This window comes from Prinia subflava, chromosome 8, assembly GCF_021018805.1.
Source record: "Prinia subflava isolate CZ2003 ecotype Zambia chromosome 8, Cam_Psub_1.2, whole genome shotgun sequence".
NCBI lineage: Eukaryota > Metazoa > Chordata > Aves > Passeriformes > Cisticolidae > Prinia > Prinia subflava.
This window is the reverse complement of record NC_086254.1, coordinates 36,095,570-36,116,265: the sequence shown is the minus strand read 5'-3', so window position 1 is coordinate 36,116,265 and position 20,696 is coordinate 36,095,570. Positions and strand designations below refer to the sequence as shown.

The 20,696-nt window shown below is 55.9% G+C and overlaps 2 protein-coding genes across 4 annotated transcripts; one reads left to right on the top strand and one right to left on the bottom strand.

Annotated features, from left to right (window-relative positions):
• Positions 1-2,135: 2,135 nt before the first annotated feature.
• On the bottom strand, positions 2,136-8,316 carry RAB5IF (RAB5 interacting factor). 2 transcript variants are annotated; one of them, XM_063404745.1, is made up of 4 exons: positions 8,087-8,316; positions 6,388-6,491; positions 4,444-4,578; positions 2,136-3,883 (listed from the first exon to the last, which is right to left on the bottom strand). In XM_063404745.1, the coding sequence occupies exons 1-4, from the start codon at positions 8,213-8,215 to the stop codon at positions 3,814-3,816; spliced, it is 438 nt and encodes a 145-aa protein (XP_063260815.1). In that variant the 5' UTR covers positions 8,216-8,316; the 3' UTR covers positions 2,136-3,813. The 2 variants fall into 2 exon arrangements, with proteins under 2 accessions (XP_063260815.1, XP_063260814.1); XM_063404744.1 differs by having other exon boundaries at positions 2,136-3,851; positions 4,449-4,578; positions 8,087-8,315.
• A 3,566-nt stretch (positions 8,317-11,882) lies between these two features.
• MYL9 (myosin light chain 9) lies at positions 11,883-20,597 on the top strand. Of its 2 annotated transcripts, XM_063404741.1 has the most exons (5): positions 11,883-12,022; positions 12,906-12,980; positions 18,356-18,559; positions 19,592-19,753; positions 19,903-20,597. In XM_063404741.1, the coding sequence occupies exons 3-5, from the start codon at positions 18,376-18,378 to the stop codon at positions 20,073-20,075; spliced, it is 519 nt and encodes a 172-aa protein (XP_063260811.1). In that variant the 5' UTR covers positions 11,883-12,022; positions 12,906-12,980; positions 18,356-18,375; the 3' UTR covers positions 20,076-20,597. The 2 variants fall into 2 exon arrangements, with proteins under 2 accessions (XP_063260811.1, XP_063260810.1); XM_063404740.1 differs by lacking the exon at positions 12,906-12,980 and having other exon boundaries at positions 11,898-12,022.
• Positions 20,598-20,696: the final 99 nt, after the last annotated feature.

Genomic DNA, 20,696 nt, shown 5'->3' with positions numbered 1-20,696 from the left:
GTCCATACTGCATCCTCTTCCACCCACTGCCTGGCAGAGGATCAACCCACTAACCCAGCCTCTGCCCCTCTGGTTTATGACTAACGCAAACCAATTGGCTGTGGCAGGAGCAGCCACCTCAGCCCCACTGGCCGGTGACCTGCCACCTCCCTTGGACATGTCACGGCTGCTCCAGCCTGACCGTCCCCTGTGGTTGTGGTGTGGCAGGTCAGAGCCCCGGTGAGGGAAGGTTCATGTGACAGATCAATCCCACGGGCTCTGAAGGAGCCACTCTGGGTGGCAGTGGAGTTGCTCCTCAGAGCTGCAGGTCAGCAGTCAGGGACTCTCCCCAAGGGTCAGCAGGAGACTCCTCAAGGCCGAGAGCCCTCAGCTCATTGCATAGGGATTGTGCGTTCCAGGGTACCCTTCTAAAATCTTGAGAATTCATACAGTCAGGTAGTTCTGATCCTCCTTCACAGCACAAATCTGTATTCAGATGCTGGCTGAAGTTTAGTTGTTTATCTCGTTTAATTGGTTTATAAAATAAGTTTATTTGAATATATTGTCTCAATGTTACAAGCTTTGTGACACCTGTGGGCAGCTAAAAGGCACAGCTCTGAGTGCAGCCTCTGCAAGCTTAGAAATCGACCTGGGGAACTGCAGAGATGGTGACACCCCATGAAGGGAACAGAGGCTCCTCAGGAGGTGCTGCCACCCCAACAAGCACTGCTCGGTGCCAGTGGCAGGTCTAGCTGGGCTCTGACAGCTGGAATGGGCAGGACTTGAGATACTTGAGGGCACAGCCACCCTCCAACACCCCTTGGCACCCACCCCATTTTTCTCCCTTTAACACCCACAGTAACTTGCATTAATTTCAGCACATTCAGTGCCTGGAGCCCAAGGACTATAAGGAACTCATTTACCACTTCCACTGCACAAAGCACTTGCTGCTCATCTCTCAGCAAGGTTAGACCAGGGGATATCTCACTCCCTCCTGCCAGGGACTGGCTGCTCTTTGCTGAAAGCCAAGGTGATGTTCTGCAGATCTGGAGCTTAGCAGGGAGCTCCACTGTGGGCAGTGCACCCTCTGTGTCAGCTCCATAAGGATACAGCTGCTGCTGGAACTGTATTCCAATAGCTGGGGCTCCCACAGCCCAGCTCTCCAGTGCAGGAAGGACATTTTTCTCCCCAAGCTGAGGCTCTGTGGTACCACTGACCCCCACCAGCCGTTGGCTCTCCCACCAAGCAGTGGAGAGTGCAGAGCAAGCTTGTTGTGCCAGTGCAGAACCGTGAGGGGAGGGGTTCTGCCCAAGCCCTGTTCTCCCACAGCATTCCATGCACCTGTCAGCCACTGCTCTCCTGTCCTCCCAGCACCAAACCATGCCCTCTGCTAGACCATTTCTGTGTCAGCCTCTCAAATCTCTGCAAGTGCCCCCTGTATTTACAGCTCTCATCATCTGCAGAATGCTCAGCTGGCTGCTGCATTCCCTTGAGCTTCTTAAAATGATCTCCTTGCTTCATGAGCAGGCACCAAAGATTTAGTTCTCCTGATGACCAGCACAGGGGATACTGGCTCCTAGCCCCTAAGGCATCCCTTAAAACAGGAACTGAAGAGATAAAAACCTGCAGCTGAGCAACAGCAATCAGTAAATTCTTTACAAAGAGCCTTAAAGAGATCCAGAGGCCAAACATCTGTTCACGGTCATGATCCTTCTCAGTTCAGGTTCAGCTTCCAGCAACTGGAACTACACTGAACTGCGCAAGGAACTGAGCTGGTGGGAACAAGCAAGCAAGCGATAGAGCGAAGGGTCAGGGAAGCAGCTCTGCACTCTCTCTGCACATGGTACAGCAGTGCTCCAGGTCCTGCTTCAGACCACACCTGAGCCCTCTGGAATGAGCAGTGGCTCAGTGTGTCACAAGGCAGGGACAGTCAGTAAAAGAGCAGAAGAGCTTGAACAGGCAACATAGCCTAGCCTGCTTAGCTGAAACATGGATCTAAGCATTAGCTACCACTGCAAATGCTTCTGGCCTCTTCTCAAAGTGCAGCACAAGAGACCCAAGAATCCCAAAAACTTTACCAAAAAATCCGACTCTGAAAGGAATACCACACTCCCATCATTTTACAAAACATCAAAGACCAGAGGACACAGAAGCTGCACAGTGGATTATTCAGGCAACATTTATTGGAGCATTTCAAGTATACAATGGTTTTACTGATGGCTGCAAGCAGCTAAGATGCAGACAGATGCCAGCAGGAAAGGGTGACCTAGAACTAGCAGGCTATGCAATTCTAATGGGAAGTTAATGATTTCAGCTGATAGGAGAGGAAGAGAAAGTAGCAGACTAAAAGTTTGGGTAAGTTTTGGGATAGGGAGGAGAAAATAAAGTTTTTATTGAGATAATTTACTTAAATTTGCCACTCACAAGTAGAAGCTGTCTGCTATTGCACTCTTCCCTTGGCATCCCAAGGACCTAAAATAACCAGGGCTGTTTCTTCACCAAGAACAGGCAGACTTTCCCTGGTAAGAATGGAGGCTCGCCTTGGCTCAGCACTTGGAGATTGAGATCCCTGGCTTTGCACTCCCAGTGAGAGCCAGGCTGTGGCACTTCCACCAGCGAGGAGGCAATGCAGGCTTGCAGCAAGAGCACACTAAACTACCAACCCCTCACTATAAGGCAGCGTTAGGTCAGGACTCTTTTCAGGTGCCTGAGCTGTTTAGAGAAGCAAGGACCACATGGAAACAAGACTAAAAGGTCCTCTGACAATAACAATAACTGTGCGTTTCCCAAGAACTGTTTCTTAAAGACACATTCTTAAAAAATATCTTAAAGCAGAGACTCCCCATTGATGCACAAAAAGGGCATGACTAGGGAGGGACTGAGCTACGAAGTGATCAAGCACCTCCCAAACCAGAGGTTGTGTACTCTGCCCAATCTGCAAGTTGGTACTTCTGCATTTAAGATAATAGCTGCCTCGATTGTGTTTTAGTCTCCTGCATTTATGAACAAAGAGCAGTTGGATTAAAAAGCTTAAAACCAAATTGAAACGCTGACATTTAACAGGGTATCTCCAGAATGACTCCTTCGAGACTATGAAGCTCTGAGGTATGTGATGGCAACTTGGTAGTCAGGCTGGCAGAGTGCAGTGGAGCTTCTAAGCCTCCTGAATACATCTTGGTTCACTAAATGAATCAGTTCTTCCTAGCAAAATCACTTAAAAATTTGTCTTCAGCAAAAAGCATTTAAAAATTCTGATCGACAACTGATTTGCAAGTAAAACAAAAAAATATTAGAAATGGTAACAACACAGTCTGTTTAATCAAATCAGATCTGGTTACTAAAAAAACATGCCAAGGACAGCCACCAGCTCATGTCTTGGGTGCTGCTGTGCCTTCTGCCCAGGTACCTACAACTGCTTTTGAAACACTGTTTCTCTAAAGGACAATCGTGGAAGACAAGTCAGGTTTTAATGACAGATTTTAAACAGAGGGGCATACATACATTAAATTAACAGATTCAACCTTCAGCACACTGGAGTTTGATAAGAGTTACTGGCTAGAGTCACAGAAAGTTCCAAATTTGAACAGTCTTGAACCACTTCCAAAATTCCAATGGCTTATTAATAGTTCCAATAATTCACCTGTATATAAAACGGAGACAGGCTTCTCCAGCAGAAGAGTTGGGGTTCCTCCAGGCTATCCAGACCACTGGTACAGAGGAGAGCTGGTTTGACTTCCCCACTTTGCCACCAGTCCACTAAAGACTACAATTTATTAAAAACTTCTCTATTTATTGACGACTGATTTAACAGGCAAATGCTGCAGACTGTGTCAATCATAGTGGATGGCAGTATAGAAGATTATCCAAACAACCTGTGGGAAAGAAAGGAAGGTTATTTGGATGCCTCTGGAGAGGGCCCAGACACAGCAAATGAGCCTCATGCCTTGCTCCCAACAGGGGACTGAATTCCACCTTTGAGGTGATCTTGGAGAGATGTCAGGATCACCACTTGTCACAAATGGTGGCATTCAACTTGTCTGCCATCTGGGGTGCCCAGCCTCTCCATGATAAAATCCCACCACAGCCCCTCCAGGGATTTAGAGACACCAGCTAATCAAGTGCTGTGATCAGATACCTGGGGGAGGGAAGTAAGGGAAAAACAAAGACACCCAAAACAGCAGTCCAGGTGTAACTAGCTCTAGGTGGAATGGAACTCCACCAAGATGTCTGGGACAGAGGATGGGGGTGGTTGATGCATCCTTTATTACAGAGAAATCCCAGGCATCAGCACTGTATTTCACAGGCAGCAGCCATCAGATTTTGGGATTTTCTTTCCCAATCACTGCCACTTATTCGATGGTGTTAACACATCTGTATTCTCTCACCACTTCCCCTGCTCTCCTTCCAGGTCTTCAGAAAGTGCACCAACACAATTCACAAATCATCTTAAAGACAGCAAGATACATTACCAGAAACAGTGCAAAAGATGTCATGAATCCCTCCTTCGTTAGCTCCCACGTCCCACCATATTCCTCCTCATCTATCTGCTGGAAGCTGCTGAAGTAGAGGTACAGAACACCAGCATTGATCAGGCAGAATCTGCAGGGAGAGGTTAGGAACCATCATTCCAGTGGTACAGGCTGCAGGCATCCCAAATGCCATACAGTGGAATATCTTTCATCCACAGCAGAGGGGAAGCAAAGAGGAATTATTTTCCTGCAACACTTCCTAGACAGCTCAGTCACTTCCTCAAAAGAGCCCCTCCAGGTGAGCTTGCCAGGTTGGGATGAAGTTCACCTGACAAGGCCTACTCCTAGTAGGGCTCCAGAGGCAGAAGTCAAAAGCTGGAAGTATCCTCAGATCTGCAAACCTGCAGGTTCTCCTGTCCTACAGATTGACATCAGTTCTGCCCCCACAGAGAGCCTTTGTGTACTTCTTGATTCTGAGGTGGCTGAGAGGGAAAACTGTCACCTCCACACTCAGGATCCCTGTGAGCATCCCAGGGCCAAACTGGGAAGAGATAAGAGCCAGGGAGACTCAACAGCACCCTTGAGCCCCACCACTGGGGTCCAGCCTGAGATACCTCAGTGCTCTCCAGTCTGTGCTGCAGTAGAGAGAACAAACACAACCTTCTGTTTGTCCTGAGACAAGTTTGGCTTTACATCACCCCAGCTTGGGGCTGGGGCAGCCTGGGCAGGGACAGGTCCATGTCCTGCAAGGAAGGCTGTTTGGGAAGGGTGGGAAGACAACACACCCACAGCTGGAGCAGCTGTGTCCCTGCACAGCACAGAGAAACCACACATGCACTTCCAGCATCTTTTGGTTTTCCACTGTATACCAAATCTCTCTTGTCTACATTTAGTACAGGAATTGGCTTAGGTGCCTGAAGGTGCCTTGTCAATTCATGGTGACTAAGTAACAACAATTGACTGTTCCTGTGGGTACTTCAGCTTTATCTGTTTGTTGTAGCTAACCAGGTTCCTGCTGGATCATCACCCCTCCCCTTTCTTGCCAAAACCAGAACTCCTGGGACAAGGAACAAGATGACAACTGAATTTTGCTCAAGAAAAACTGTGAGGCTGGAGTTTGACTATTGGGACCTTGGCTAGGCAGAGACATTTGCAATCAGAGACTCCCCAGAGAGATCCAGCATCTTCTGAGAGCCGGTGTGCAGAGAGCAGGGCTGTGTCCCCACCTCTGCTGTGCCTTGAACACTTCCAGGCACACGTCAGGGCCAAACAGATTTTCTCTCCATAACTCACTGCAGCCGTCAGACACCTTTGGGGAGGTGACCTGGCTCCCATGTCTTGGGATTGAATGCACACACCCCCTTCAGGCACTGCCTTCCCCACCCCATGGCTGAAAGAGCCATGTCAGGAAGCCAGGTGTACTGCCAAGCTCTGCTGGTGACACAGTGCCAGTGCCACTGTGCCTGCAGCCTCTCCTATTCTAAATAAACCTTTTCTTCTTCACAGAGCAGCTGTCCCTCCTGTCTGACAGAGCCCTCCTGTATGAGCAGGGACATGCACACCTTCACCCCACGGACATTCCTCCCTGGGTGATCACACCAGGCACCACACTCCCAGCCCCTCCCACACATGCAGGACACACACACCAAGTCAACTGAAATGCTAGTTCCCTTCTTCTGCCACTGTCCCCTTTAATAACAAAACAAATAATAAATTTAAAAAGTTTTAATCAGGCTGAGGAGAAGGTGACTGATGGACATATTATAATTTGGATGAACTTCATGGCAACCAACAGTGGAATGAAACGCTGGCTGTGAGACACAGAGCAGGCAGAGCCTGCCTTTATCCAGCCCACTGTTCCCAGCACAGCCTCAAACAGGCTCCCAGGCCAGGCCCAGTGTGGGAAAGCACACGAGACAGAAAAGGAAATAAACCTTACACTGCTATTCCCACGAATCCCTTCAGCGGAACTACTCCCCAGATGATTCCCAAAATAACAGCAATGATCTGTCGGAACCAGTAGATCACATCTAAAAACTCGTCCTGAGGAGATAAAGCACAAGAAAAGTTTTGGCATTTATTAAGTTTCTTCTTTTTAAAGCACCACACAATTAACAGGTGAAAATTCAGCATACTGAACACTTAGTTATCCACTCAGAGTATAAAATATTGCACTCAGAACAGATAAAGCAGCCTGGGGCATTGTGCACCCTGGACTTCTCTGCACATTAAACACACAGCTTTGTCCTCCGATGGTGTAACTGCAGAGGCAAACAAATCTCTAGTCCCCTTATTTACTAAAGGTGCAATAATAATTGCCTGGAATAAAACTTTAAAGAACTGTTTATGCTTTAAGACTGTTCTACCCCCTCTGGCCCAGGCCCCCCTGCAGCCGAGGGCTTTCAGGGCTCAGGGCAGCTCCAAAGCAGAGCTGTATCGCACTGGTGCCACAAGAGCTCCTGTGCTTCCTGAGCAGCAGGGTATGCACTCCTCTTTGTCCAAGGGCCCACACACCTGCAGCTACTGCAGCCTAGCAGTGCTGGCTCACATTTTAGAAAGATTCACGTCAGCTTACATCCCTTTTCCCAGCCTCCCCAGGTCTGGGATTGTCCTAGCATCCTCCCAAACACCAAAGACTTTGTGATCCCCCTAAAGCCCGTGGGATGTGCCAGCTGTTCAGCTCCGTGTGGAAGATGTGAATCCATGTCAGATACAGACATTTCTCCTGGTCACTGCACTCTTCAGGCAATTCAGCGTTCAGTATCAAAACATTGGCACGGCTGTCCCTGCTCCCCTGCTGACTCTGAAATTCCAGCTCCATCTGCCAGAGGCGAGGGGGCAGGGACACACAAGCCCTTCCAGTTCGAGGAGCGACAGGTAAGGAAAAAAGTGACACAGATTTCTGTCTGTCCCCCAAGGAAATAGAGCGTGCCCCTTCCCTAGGCCAAAAGCAGGGAGCAGGGGCCCTGGAACACAGGCTGTGTGGCCAGGCCGTGGCAGGGGCCAGCAGGGATCCAGCGGGAGCTCCTGCTCCTCCGCTGTGCTGTCGGGAGGCAGAGCACGGAGAGGCAGTGAGCAGGAGCACCGCAGCACATGGCAGACGTGCACAGGAAAACTTGGGAGAGCGGACTCTATCTCTCGTGTTCCTTGAACTAGACAAGGGGAATTTTCATTTAATCCGAGAAGACTTTTAAACCACAAGCCAAAAGTAACTGAGGTGTCTTAATAACGTGTTTCCCTTGGCTGCACGCCCAAAGAGCAAAGAGCTGGGTGTGATGCGGCACCTCTGCCTGCGGGGGCACGGCCGGGCCATGGGCCAGGCACGGGGCATGGGGAAAAGCACGGCTCCGGTTATCGCTGCGGCGGCCGCCCTCGAACACGAGCAGTGACCCCCGGACACCCCCGCCACTCACGGGGGCTGCGGGCACGGGGAGCTGCCGAGTCCCGCCACAGCCCCCGCACGGCCCGGGCGCGGCACCCGCTTAGCCCAGCGGGTCCCCGCAGGGGCTTCAACCGCACTCCGAGACAGCGGCTCCTCCGGCACCCCGCGCCGGGACGGAGCCGCCGCGCCGGGCGGGTCCCGGCGCCCCCGAGCCCGCCCCTCAAGGCCCGCTCCTGTCCCGCCGCCCCTGTCCCACCTTGTCGTGCCAAGCGGAGTCGCTACGCAGCGCTTTGCCCCACACGGAGCCGCGCCCGGCCGCGCCGCCGTTGGCCACCGCGTGGTGCTGCGGATGCGGCGGCTCGTCCCGGCGCCGCCCGCCGCTCATCCCGCTCCGCCGGGATCCGCCGGGACCCTGCGCCGGGATCCGCCGGGATCCGCCCGGCCGGCCCGGAACCGGCCCCGCCCCTCGCGCGCCGCCAATCGCCGCGCGGCCCCGGGACACGTGACAGGGGCGGGACCACCGCCCTACGGTGCGCGAGAGGGGCGGGAAGGGAAAAGGGAAGGGGAAGGGGAAGGGGAAGGGGAAGGGGAAGGGGAAGGGGAAGGGGAAGGGGAAGGGGAAGGGGAAGGGGAAGGGGAAGGGGAAGGGGAAGGGGAAGGGGAAGGGGAAGGGGAAGGGGAAGGGGAAGGGGAAGGAAGTCTCGCCCTGGCAGGGCCACTCCCCAGCGAAAGGGTCAGGCAGCAGTGCCGGTGTTGCTGGGTGGGAGGGGACAGCCCTGCAGTGTCCCTGAGCCTGCACACACAGGGGATCCCAGCGCTCAGCCAGGCTGTGCAGGCCAGGGCCGGAAGGTTGGCAGTCCTTAGGATACACACGGGTGTGCAGCTTCTTACCTGGTTATTCATCTGACCTTAGAGCAGTTGAACATATGGGGGTTGTGGATAGAATTACCACATGTGCAGCCCTAAAGATCTGACTCTTTTTTACATTCCTGCCTTCCAGGAGCAGTGGTACTCAGACCAGTTGCAATCCTCCTGGAAAAACGTACAGGAATTACTGCTGCATGGTGTGGGCGGAGTGTATGGTTGGGTCTCACTCTGTTACCCTCGTCACCATGCGGGCAGAGAGTAGCAATATTCCAGGTGCCCTTGGGTAGCTGAGCTTGGCGGTGCTGGGGTTGCTCCAGGCGCTGCTGGAAGCCCTGGGTCCTGTGGGGATCCTCACTGGTGCCAGTGGGGCTGAGTCTTACACAGGTGCCCTGTGTGGAGCTGTTCCTTCCTCGCCTGCTGTGCACATCCCACTGGCACTGGCACACCATCAGCTTTGCTGTTCCTTTTTCCCAGTAATAAACCTCAGGCCCGAGGTCCTGCATTTCTTTGTCTCACAGGCCTAGAAACACGATATCCTGAGCATCTCCAGAGCCTGGCTGCAGCTCCAAATGCTCCAGCAGCAGCTGCTCTGCTGCCAGCAGGACCTAGAGCCCGTGGGTGCAGGCTGACCCTGCATGGGCTTTGTGGGGTCAGCAGAGGGAACAAGCAGAGGAGTCCTTGTCCCAGAGCTCTGATCACTTCCAGCTAGGACCATGTAGTTTAAATGCAGATTAGGCAAGATACTTATTGACTTTAAAAGTATCCTGCTCTGCTCCTGCAAGGCCATCAGGCTCTGATCACCTCCAGCCCCTTGGGCATTTTCCAGAAGCCAGAGGTTGGTCCAAGACAAGGGAGCCTCGTAGCATGACCAGGAAGGGGACACACAGAGTGGGGTCCTCACTGTGTCTCTTGGCAGATCCTTTACCTCTGATCCCCACAGCAGGGCTAGGCCAGACATGTCCTGGCTCCAGCCTCACTCCCTGGACACTCCTCAGGTGCTTGGGGAGAGTGGAAACAGTGTCACTGTCCCCACCTTACAGGGGTGGGAATGCCTGCATGGTGATGAAGGCACCTGGGTCAGGGAACTGACATCAAATTCACACTTTAAAAAAAAGGCTTATTTTACTCCATTTCCATTGCCTGATCCTAAGAGGGAGAGAAGCAAATTAAATTTGGGCTTGAAAAAGCCAGAGGGAGGCAGGAGAGGTGCCAGAGGACACAAACAGGCCCTGGTAAGGAATGTGTCTTGGCAGACACATGGAAGCAGGGAAGGACAGCATGGGCAGCCCTGGGTACAGGCAGGGAAGGCAGGAAGGGCTGGGTGGGGGACAGCATGAGGTGGCCCAGCTGTAGGGGCTGCAAGGCCTGTGAGGAGCTGCCACGTGCCTACAGCCGCTCTTCGCCAGCTCCCCTCGCAGGGGCTGGCTGGACGCTTCCCCAGTGGTGAGAAACCAGGGCTCAGTGAGGGACAGCAGACACCCCAGAGGGGCTGGAGGTCGGTCCTGCTCCTGCTGGGCTCCTGGGAACACCTGGACCCTGCTGAGGCTGGGCTTCTCCAGCACAGAAAACTCTGGGACCAGCCACGGGGTGGCAGCTCAGGCTGGATGACTCCTGATTTTTTTTTTCCCCTATTTCCTTATACTTTTTATTGAAAAGACAAACCTTCTTGGGCTCCCCTGTCCAGTTCGTGGGCATGGCAAAGGTTCTGTGCTTCCCCTGGCTTGTTTAACGGTCATGGCATCCAGCAGCATTTCCAACTCTACTCCTGCATTTTGCTGGCTCCTGAGACCACCGCCTGTCCTTTGGAGGGGCTGCAGCAGGATGCCTGCTTCCAACAAAGAGTCAGGAACCTCTGTGGCTCCCCAGAGGAGGCAATGCCCCTGCAGATTTCATCCAAGCAGCACGGGGGCATGAGTATGATGTTCCCAAGCCAGGCAGGCTCTTGGCAGAGCAGGTCACAGTCATCTTGGCAGAGCAGGTCATCTGAGCCAGCAGGCTCCGTGCCTCAGGCAGGGTCTGGCCAGGCTGCCAGAGGGCACGGCCATTGTTTTTATGTCAGGGTTGAAACAGGATTTTTTGCTTTTTAGCTGTTGTTTGCAGTGATGCCTTGCAGGAGGATGGCAGCTGAAGATTAATTTGTGTCACTGCTCATTTCTGTTCATCTGTGTTGGTGCAAGTGTAGCTTGTGTACTCCATGCTGTCCCCTCAGCACCTCTGATCAGGGTCTAGTCCCCAGTCTCAACATCTCCATGGGCTGTGATGGAGATCCTAGGAATGCTTAAGCAGAGCAGTCCTGCTCTGGCTGACCATGCAGTGTTGGGTCCCCAGAAGAACACTGCATTGCAGGAGTACTCCTGGTGTCTCCTTCTTCCACCTTCCTGCTCCTCTGCAGGCTGAATTCTGCCCCGGTGTTGTGAGACCCCACAAAACAAAGATGAATCTCCTCTGGGATGATGTCTGGAGGGGCATCACCCTCCCAAGGGGGATCCCACAGGACCAGGAGCTCCTCTTGGTGCCTGTGGGACTCTGATGAGGTTCAGAGTTGCTCATGGGAAGGAAATGTGAGCAAGACCTGCTGCCCTGGAGAGGTGTCCCAGGATCAGCATGAGTCCTGCCTTGGGTGAAGGGCAGGAACTCCCCACCCAGGTTTCTCCAGGCTCTGGATCCCTGCTTGGGAATGGGGCAGTTCCCCAGCTGTTCTCTGTTCCAGGCCACTTTTTTAGAGACCCTTGAGGGGCTGCTGGACCCTTCTGGACACTGTTCGCTTTGCATGGCTGCAGGGACCATCGACAGGGCCTGCCCATGGTGCAGCCGGGGGACCCTCCCCGGCCTCTCCACGGAATCCCAGGAGCCTCTGGTCCTCCAGTAGTCCCACACCCGCCACCAGGGACCTGCCCTGCCGCAACCAGAGCTGCTCCAGGGAGTTCAGGGTGAACCTCGGCCCCTGTACCCCCGGCAGTGTCACCCGCAGGTGCCCTCGGCTCCGCGGGGTGCGGCACCCGGTGTCTCCTGGCGGGGATGCGCAGGTTTGCCCGTGGGTTCGTAGTCCCCGGTGCCGCCCGGCGCTGCGCATCCCCCGCGGGACGGGGGGCACGCGTGGGCCGCTACTTTCGTCTATATAAGGCCGTCCCGCCGTCCCGGCCCCGCGGCCCCGGCTCCGCCGCATTCTTCTGCCTTGTATGGGCCGGGCCGGGCCGGGCTGGGCCGGGGCGGGCCGGGACCCTGGGCGCGCCCGCCCCGCGGAGCCGCGTCCCGCAGAGCAGCGCCGGCCGCCCCGCAGCTCCCGCGGCTCCCGCAGCTCCCGCAGCTCCCCGCTCCGGGACAGGTGAGGCGGCGGCGCCGGGACCGCCCCGGGACGGGAATGAGCGGCCGCGGCGGGGAGAGGGGCGGGATGGAGCGGGAGCGATGGAGCGGGAAGGATGGAGCGGGAGGGATGGAGCCGAGGGGATCAGAGGGAGCAGCCCCGCCGTCCCTCCACCTGTGCGGCGCTGGAGCTGGTACCGGGGTCAGCCCGCACCACTGGGGACGGGTCGGGGTGGCAGAAGGATCCCCGGTGTGCCCTATTGGGCATCCTGTACCCTAACAGCCTCTTGTCAGGCCCAGCAGGAATGTCCCGGCAAGGGCAGGTGAGGATTGGTCCTGAGCCAAGCTGCGGGTAACTGTCTGCAGTGCCTTGGAGCTGGGACATCCCGGCTTCCCCAGAATGGTAGAGCTGCAGGAGCAGATCCTGCTGCCCGTGGCTTCACCCGACTCCTGATCTCTGAGAGTGTTTCAGTCTGGAACATCTGCTTTTCCTCCAAGTCCTTTTGCTGATGACTAGAGCCAAGATCCAGATGCATGTGTGATGCTCCAGATATATCCTCACTGACCTGGGAGCAACTTCAGGCAATAAACTTCTTAAAAGCAGAAAAACTTTATTTAGCTCATTTCCTTCAGCCTTAAGCACTGAGGGATGTTGTGTTTTGTTTAGTTTTTCCCATGAAAACTTGAAGTCCTCTTGGCTTTCCTCCCAGCATGCCCTTTTGGTACAAAATGTTTCGACTGTGAAAAAAGCCAGGCAAACTCTAAAACATGGATGTGTAGGAGGAGGCCGCGGCCAGAGCTGAATTCTTTGGAGTGGAACATCCCCAAGTGTTAACAACCACCGCTGCTGACCAAAGATGGTTGGGTTCCTTCAGTCGCTGGAATTTTTTCCTCTCTCCTGGCAGGCTCTGTGCGGTTGTAGGAGGAGTTTGCCGTCACTTCCCCCCTCCGAGGAGTTGCAGCCACATTCCCCAGCCTAGGTGAGCCCCTTAATTCCCCTGGGAAAATACTCCGGCCAGGACAGTTATGCTGATTGCCCGAGGCCATGAAGACCTTGTGCCTGTGGCCCATTTCCTGGCCTCCCTGGGCACAGGAAGGTGCTGGGTGCTTTGCACACCGAGGGTGTCTGTCCTAGGGCTTCTGCTGGGAGCTTGCAGAGCTTGTGCTTTGCAAGGGTTTGTGTTTGTCGCATGGTGAGTACCTTGTCTCCTAAACTTGGTGGGAATCAACTAGTTCAGAAACCATCTGCTGAACTTGCAGCTGAGCCCCACAGCTGTGCATGAACCTGGCCAGGTCTGGTGGCAGCTGGGGGAGGGCTGGGATGAACTCTGCACACTTTGCTCTCACTCCCTGATGCTGCCCTGCCCCTTCCTCCCTGGAATCACTGCTCGTGGCTGTGGTTGGACTGGAGACACAGCCCAGGGCTTGGGGTCTGCTTTCCTCTCACCTCCAGACTCCCTTTCTCACATCTCCAATAAGGCCATAAAAGGAGCAGAATGGCTGTCATCTCCGTTCCTGCAGTGTTGAGTGGGCTGAGGATTCCTCCCACAGCTCCTGGTGCCTCTGCTGGCAGTGGGGCTCCCCTGGCACCAGAAACCCTCGTTGGTGAAGCTGAGCAATGCCACATCCCACGGGCATCCTGAGCAGGGCTGTGCGGAAGGAAAGGGATGGTTTAACATCAAATCAAGCAGGGAAGATGAGCTGCTCCCTGCTCTCTCCTGCAGTGTGACACCCTGGGGCTGGGAGAGGTGCCTGCAGATGGCAAAATTTTATGGCTGGAACCGTGTCCGGGCTGCTGCACTGCCCTGCAGCCTCCTGTGCCAGGGGGATGCTGCAAGGGACCACCTCACCCCGCTGCCCTCGTGCCACTCTGGAGGAGGGATGGGCCCTGCTGCCTGTGTGGGGTTGCCAGGTGGCCGTGTGTGGTGAGTGGCCAGTGCTTGCCCACCGGTGAGTGTGGCTGCCTCATGGCTTGCTTGTACTCACAGCTCACTTTGGGAAGTGGCACTGGGCAGAGGTTTGACCACAGTCTCCCCTGGGGAGCCAATGTTTGCCCTGCAGGGATGTCCCATGGACAGCCCAGGCTGTTGGAATCACTCTTTGCCTCCCTGACCCAAAGCATCCAGCAGAGGCACATCGTGCCTCTTGCTGCCAGGATCTTGTGGAGGAGCTGCTGGAGCAGATGTCCCTGCCTGGCTGTGCCAGGGATGGCAGGGCAGTCCCACTGCAGCCTCCTCAGCGCTTCCAGAGAAGGCTCCTGCTGGAGCAGCTTCTGAGGAGCCACCCTTGGGAAACCCTTAGTAGCATATCCTGGGAGATCATAGCTTCTGAACACCCCAGGGACTGGGGATGGGCTGCTCCCTCTGCCAGAGGAGCTGCCCTGTCACCCTCCTGCCATTCCTCCTTTGTGCCACCCAGCCTGTCACAGCCCCCCAGCCCAGCAGTGAGCTCCTGCTCGGATAGTGAGCTGGAGCAGCACAGGAGCAGCTGCAGGGGAGGGTGGAAGCAGGAGGGAAAGGATGGGGCTGGGACAGGGCTGCCTGCCCTGGTAGCACTGCTGTGTGCCTTTGGCTTTGGCTTGTCCCACCCCCCCAGCACAGCCAAGAAGCAGCACCAGGATGGAGTTGCTTGCTTGGTTTTTACCAAGGAGAAAACACATAGCCGTTTATATTTCTGATAACTGTGGCTCCTTTCCTCTTTCAAATGAAACTATTTGCTAATTTATGAACTCTTTAGGTCAGCCCCGTGGTCTCTTGGGTCTGGCTTTCAGGTGGGGGAGGCACAAGCCTGGTGGGAGATCATTTTGCCTCCACTGCGGGGGACTGGGAGATTGTTTTGGCAGGAGCAGTGGCAGACAGACAAGGGAACAAGGGCAGCTGGTGACGGTGTGAGCTGGGGACCAGATCACCCAGCACTGACCTCCTTGGCTCTGCTGCCCGGTGTCCCCAGTTCCTGGGCTAGAGCAGTGCTGGGATGGGGCTTTCAGCAGGGGGTGCCAGGAGCAGACCTGTGTTCGTGCTTTTCCCTCTTGCTGAGGAGGAAGCTGGAGGTTTGGTGGCTGCACCATTTGTCTGAACTGAGTCCACCCCAGCATGCAGGGCATCATGGCCAGGCATTTCCTGCAATGCTCCTGGAACTGGGTTTTTGGGAATCCCAGAAAGCATGGCTTCAAGGACCAGGGGAGTGTGGCCATCAAACCCTTGTGCAGAGCAGGGACTGCTCCAGCTGAATTGGGTCTTGCTGCAGATCCCTGCACAAAATCCACACTCAGGAACTTTTCCTCGTACTGACCCAAAAATCTGTTCCCAAGTCCCAGCCAGCCCAAGACGGCTGTCAAACAGCAGAGATAGAATGACAGAGCTGGACCTTGGGACTGAGCAGCTTTCCAGGGCACATTTTGGATCCAACTGCAGATCCATGTGCTGTCAAAATTGTACTTAATCCTGCTAAAGAGCACTGTCTCTGTAGAGAGGGTGCCAAGCTGTGCTGCTGGTGGTCAGTCAGAGCAGGGTAAATATTTGGATAATATTAATTCATGTGGTGAGAGCAAAACTCCTGCTTATTTCTATAGTCTTCTGTTAATAATTATGCTAATAATTTGTTGTGTTTTGAAAGCTGAGCCCAGTGCCATGGGCCAGCAGCAGAGCTTTTATTTCTGGCTCTGACTCAGCCTGGTGGTGTTGTGGTGTTGAACTGAGCTTCTCATGCTGCTGCTGTGGGATGTCACTGGCCCATGCCATCTGGGGTTGTCACTGGTGCTCGGTGGTGGCTGGCAGGGCACGAAGAGGGACTGGCCTGCTGCAAAGAGCTTTGTGGGGCTGGAGAAACAGCAGGCAGAGATGGACTGGGGGATGAGGTCTCCTGCTCACTCAGTGTGGGCACAGCTGGGCTTCCCAGTCCTGCTGCTCCCCTTGCCTGGCTGGTGACAAACATCTCTTTCCTGCTGGGCACCAGGAAGAGATGGAGGGTTTGGGGGATGTGGGGTGGTTTGGTGGCTGCTGTCAGGTGCTGGGGTCAGCATAAAGGAGGGGGCTGAGGGAGGTGTGGATTCCATCCTGGAATGGGGGCATATGGGGGATGAAGGAGGATTCTTGGGGACATGGGGCATGTCCCCTGCAGATGAAGGGCCCTGCCTGGGCTCCATGGTTGCTCCCACAGTGGGTTGGGAGCCTTCTCAGGATGTGGGAAGAGTGCCTAGCCCCCTCTGAGCTTGGCTGGTCACCGTGGTGTGTTGGGCTGTGATTTGGCACTGCCTGATGCCCCTGGAATGTCCTTCCAGCACAGCCCAGCTGTGGAAACCTGGAGACCACAGCAGGTTGAGGACCAGGCTGGTTGGCCCTCTGTCCCAGCCCCTGCCTCTGCTACCCCTTGAGAGAGTGATAGCAGGAGGGGAAGGAGAGAGCTCGAGAGTGGGTCTGCTGTGGGGAGGGCAGGGGAAGGCTCTTTGAAGGTTGTTTACTCTGCTCTGGCCTGTGCCAGCACAAGGGATGTTCCCCAGGTCCCCATGGTCCCCCTGGGATCAGGACTAAGGACCTACCTGGGAAGCAGATCCCAGAGCAGATCCCAGAGCTGCCTGCTCAGGGTGTCCAACCCAGCAGGGACAGTCCTGCTGCAGCTCACTGGGGTGTGTCTGAGATAGGATATGGCTCCTGAATTGCTCCATCCCGGAGCACTGATGGGGAGCCCAGGTCCTGCTGCCCACCAGGCACAGGGCACACAGAGCACAGGACTGATTCTCTGCGCTTCCACCGCGGAATCCCTTCATGATCCATTAGTTTGCTGTTGCTCCCGCAGCTGCTGCCAAGCCAGATGCTGGCCAGGAGGAGGCCCAGGGCTGTGTGTGAGGGAGGAATGGCTGCAGCACAAACACCAGGGCTTGGAGCAGTGTCCCTGCCATGGGCTGACCTCGGGCCAGCCTGGCCCGCAGGACCATCCCAGCCTGTCCTACAGGCCAAGCTGGGCTTTGCTGCCGTCCTTTTGGGCTAAGCCTGGCAGGATACCCCTGGGAGAAACCTGAGCATCCTCCTCTCAGGCAGTGTTGGTGGTCGCTGGGCACGCTGAGATCCCATGGAGCAGGGTGTCCCAAACCCTGACTGCATCCCAAGTCTGGCAGCGTGGGGACATCACCAGCCTCTGCTCGGAGACTGAGGGAGCCTGGATGCCATCCTGGGGTGGGTGGGCTCTCTGCTCCAGCCCTGTTCCTGCTGGGGGCCTCAGTTCCAGCTGGGCACAGCGACCCCCACCTTGTAAGGATCAGATTTTTCCTGCTGTTGTCCTGCCTTGGTGTGCTTGGGGTCCACATGACCCTTGTGCCATTCCTCGTGGGACACAGACTGCTCTAGCCATGTCCCCAAAGGTGGGTCTGTCCCACTGCTGCCCCCTTCTCCTGGCATTCATACCTGTAACAACAGCACCATCCTCAGTGCCCCACAGCCCTGGGGCTGCTTGGCTCCTCTCCTGGCTCTGCAGCCCTCTGAGGTCAACGGACCCCTCTCCCCTCTGCCTCTTCCCGTGGGCTCCCCGGGCAGGGTGGGGGTCACCGGGACAGGGAGGGCAGCAGCAAGAGGTCTTTGACCCACCAGGAGGTGGGATGGATGGATGGATGGATGGAGGGAGGGAGGGAGGGATGGATGGAGGGATGGAGGGATGGATGGATGGATGGATGGATGGATGGATGGATGGATGGATGATGGATGGATGGAGGGATGGAGGGATGGATGGATGGATGGATGGATGGATGATGGATGGAGGGAGGGAGGGATGCATGGATGGATGCATGCATGGATGCATGGATGCATGGACAGATGGAGGGACATGGGAAGCAGTGGTGTGTGAGGAATGTGCCCAGAGCAGATAACCCCTTTGTTAACCGCAGCCCTGGATGCTGGGGCTGTTTCTGCACTGCGACACAGAGGGTGTGAGGGTGACCTGGCTGCTGGGCTGGGCCTGCAGAGCCTGCCAGAGTGAGGGGAGGTGGAAGAGCATGGCCACATGCCTGAAGTGCCGAGACATCCATCCCCATGGCCCCGGGACTGGCACCAGCCAGGGGCTGGGCTGGGTGTCTCTCCCTGTGCCTGGATATGCAGAGAGGACAGGCAGCAAGTGGGTTTAGGGGCTGCCTGCAGCCCTGGGAAAGGGGTGTCAGTGAGCACTGCCTGCTCTGTGACTGCCCTTGGAACTCATCAGATTTCAAGTCATGTCTGACGCTGTGACCGTCTTATCTCCCTGTGTTGCCCAAGTGTGTTACAGCTGGGGAGACTGAGGCACAGGACCGGAGGTGCCAGGGGCAGTGTGTTCCCTGCTCTGGCCCCCTGGCTCTGCCTGTGTCCAGCCCTCCTGATGCTCCTGCCCCCAGGTACTCCCCCAGCCACCAAGATGTCCAGCAAACGTGCCAAAGCCAAGACCACCAAGAAGCGCCCCCAGCGTGCCACCTCCAATGTCTTCGCCATGTTCGACCAGTCACAGATCCAGGAGTTCAAGGAGGCCTTCAACATGATCGACCAGAATCGGGATGGCTTCATTGACAAGGAGGATCTGCACGACATGCTGGCGTCCCTCGGTGAGGACACACTGCCCCGGCACCGCCTCGGGAGCGGGCAGAGCTGCAGGGTGACCTCGGGATCCCACACCCAGCACTGGACACTGGCTGTGCTGGGATGCCTCAAAGGCTGGGGGGGTTTCTCTGCTCCACAAACACCTTCTGACAGAAGGGGTGTTTGCGAGGTGTCCAGGGCAGCAGCTCTGTGTGCTGCTCACGGGCGCACTCACCAGAAGGGAAGAGACCCTTGGGGCTGGAGAAGCTCTGCCCTGGGAGCAACCTCCAGCTGCAGCCATGGAGTGTTTGAGTAGCCTCACCCCAGAATGTCACTGGGGCTGTCCCACATGGAACAAAGCCCTCCCATTGATCTCAGCTGGTCTGACAAAGGCTGGTCCCTGTGCTGGTGTGATACCTGGACTGGTTGAGACTTGCAGGTCTGTACCCACTCCCAGCCCCAAGCTATTCCCCTTTGCTGCAGACCACAGCTCCCTCCTCCCACTCCAAGTGGTTTCTCCACTGCGCTTTGGGAGGTCTGTCAATGATTGACCTGGCAGCCAAACCTGTTCTGGAGGTCCTGCCTGACCCTGGGAGGGATCTCCCTCCTCCTGGAGCTCTGGGAGCAGAGAGGGGCCAGCGCTGGGGGCACGGACCTCAGCAGAGCTGAACCATCCCTGGTGCACCCATGGTGGGAGCAGTGCTGGGGACACCAGCAGCATGAGGCTTGTGTGAGGACAGTGTTGCCCCTCTCCTCAGAGATGTCAGGGGGATGGAAAAAGCCATGGGTTTCATTCCAGTAACCCCCAAATTAATTACTGCACCTCCCCCAAGGCAGAGCTTGTTCCTAGATGTGGATGAAAGCTTCAGGAGAGATGCTGAGGGGGGAGCACTGGGCACTGCAGAAACTCCCTTCCCATGTTTGTGGGGTGGGTGGGCAAGAACCAGCAAATCAATTTGCAATGGATGAAAGCCGTTCCAGTTGTTTGCATGGGCTGCTCCCGGGGATGGGAGCTGGGAGAGCAGGACCCTGCCTCCAGCTCTGCCTGTGTCCCACAGGGAAGAACCCCACTGATGAGTACCTGGAGGGGATGATGAGCGAGGCGCCAGGGCCCATCAACTTCACCATGTTCCTCACCATGTTCGGGGAGAAGCTGAACGGCACTGACCCCGAGGATGTGATCCGCAACGCCTTCGCCTGCTTTGACGAGGAGGCGTCAGGTACAGCACAGCCCCCCTGCCCCGCAGCCAGCACCAGGGCTGGGCCTCGCCCCAGAACTGTCCCCAGGCAGCTCCAGGGTGGAGTGTCTTCGGGAGAGGTGGGAAAGGTGCTGTGCTCAGCCCTCCCTGTGTCCCCTGCCCTCCTGCAGGCTTCATTCACGAGGACCACCTGCGTGAGCTGCTGACCACCATGGGGGACAGGTTCACTGACGAGGAGGTGGATGAGATGTACCGGGAGGCACCCATCGACAAAAAGGGCAACTTCAACTACGTGGAGTTCACCCGCATCCTGAAGCATGGGGCCAAAGACAAGGATGATTAGAGCCCAGGGCCACACACCCCTTCTGCCTCATCCTGTGCACACCCCCTGCCCCTTGGCCCCCCTTGCTGCCCCACAGCAGATTCCTCCCATGGGAAACACCTCCCAGGACCATCACCCTGCCTCAGGACACGCTTGGAGGGGACACATTCCCATCACTGTGCCTCTGTGTGCCCATCCAGCCCTCTCCTCCCATCACTTCTCCCACCCACTGGGCGCCCCAGCCTGGCTGTGACCCCCCCAGCAGCCGTTGACCCCCTCAAAGCCACCATGCCACTGGTCCCAGGGCTGGGGTGAACATCCCCCGCTGACCTGCAGGGATTTGGGCTGGCTCCAGCCTGAGCAAGCCACACTCAGGGCCGTAGCACAAAGGAAAAAGCCTCTCTCCCTCTCCTCCCAGACTCACCCTTCAGGAAAGAACCCCCACTTTGTTCCTCCTCCCTGGCTGTTTTATGGCTTTAGAGCCTGAGATCTGAGGGATTTGGGAAGCTGAAGGGGTGTATAAAGCCTGAAGGGTGTGACAGATGTGTGCTGTGTGTGGCTGCCTTGTGACCCGTGCCATGCTGTGCCCGGGGGTTTGGGAAGGTGAGTTTGGGCACTGCACCTCCTCACGTTGCTGCCCTT

What these genes read in the sequence shown, in the direction of transcription:
- RAB5IF (XM_063404745.1), bottom strand. Translation starts at nt 8,215, where the DNA reads ATGAGCGGCGGGCGGCGCCGGGACGAGCCGCCGCATCCGCAGCACCAC. An exon ending in ACTCCGCTTGGCACGACAAG is followed by an intron (nt 6,492 to 8,086) that starts GTGGGACAGGGG and finishes TTATCTCCTCAG; the next exon opens with GACGAGTTTTTAGATGTGAT. An exon ending in GGATTCGTGGGAATAGCAGT is followed by an intron (nt 4,579 to 6,387) that starts GTAAGGTTTATT and finishes CTCTCCCTGCAG; the next exon opens with ATTCTGCCTGATCAATGCTG.
- MYL9 (XM_063404741.1), top strand. Translation starts at nt 18,376, where the DNA reads ATGTCCAGCAAACGTGCCAAAGCCAAGACCACCAAGAAGCGCCCCCAG. An exon ending in CGACATGCTGGCGTCCCTCG is followed by an intron (nt 18,560 to 19,591) that starts GTGAGGACACAC and finishes TGTGTCCCACAG; the next exon opens with GGAAGAACCCCACTGATGAG. An exon ending in CTTTGACGAGGAGGCGTCAG is followed by an intron (nt 19,754 to 19,902) that starts GTACAGCACAGC and finishes GCCCTCCTGCAG; the next exon opens with GCTTCATTCACGAGGACCAC.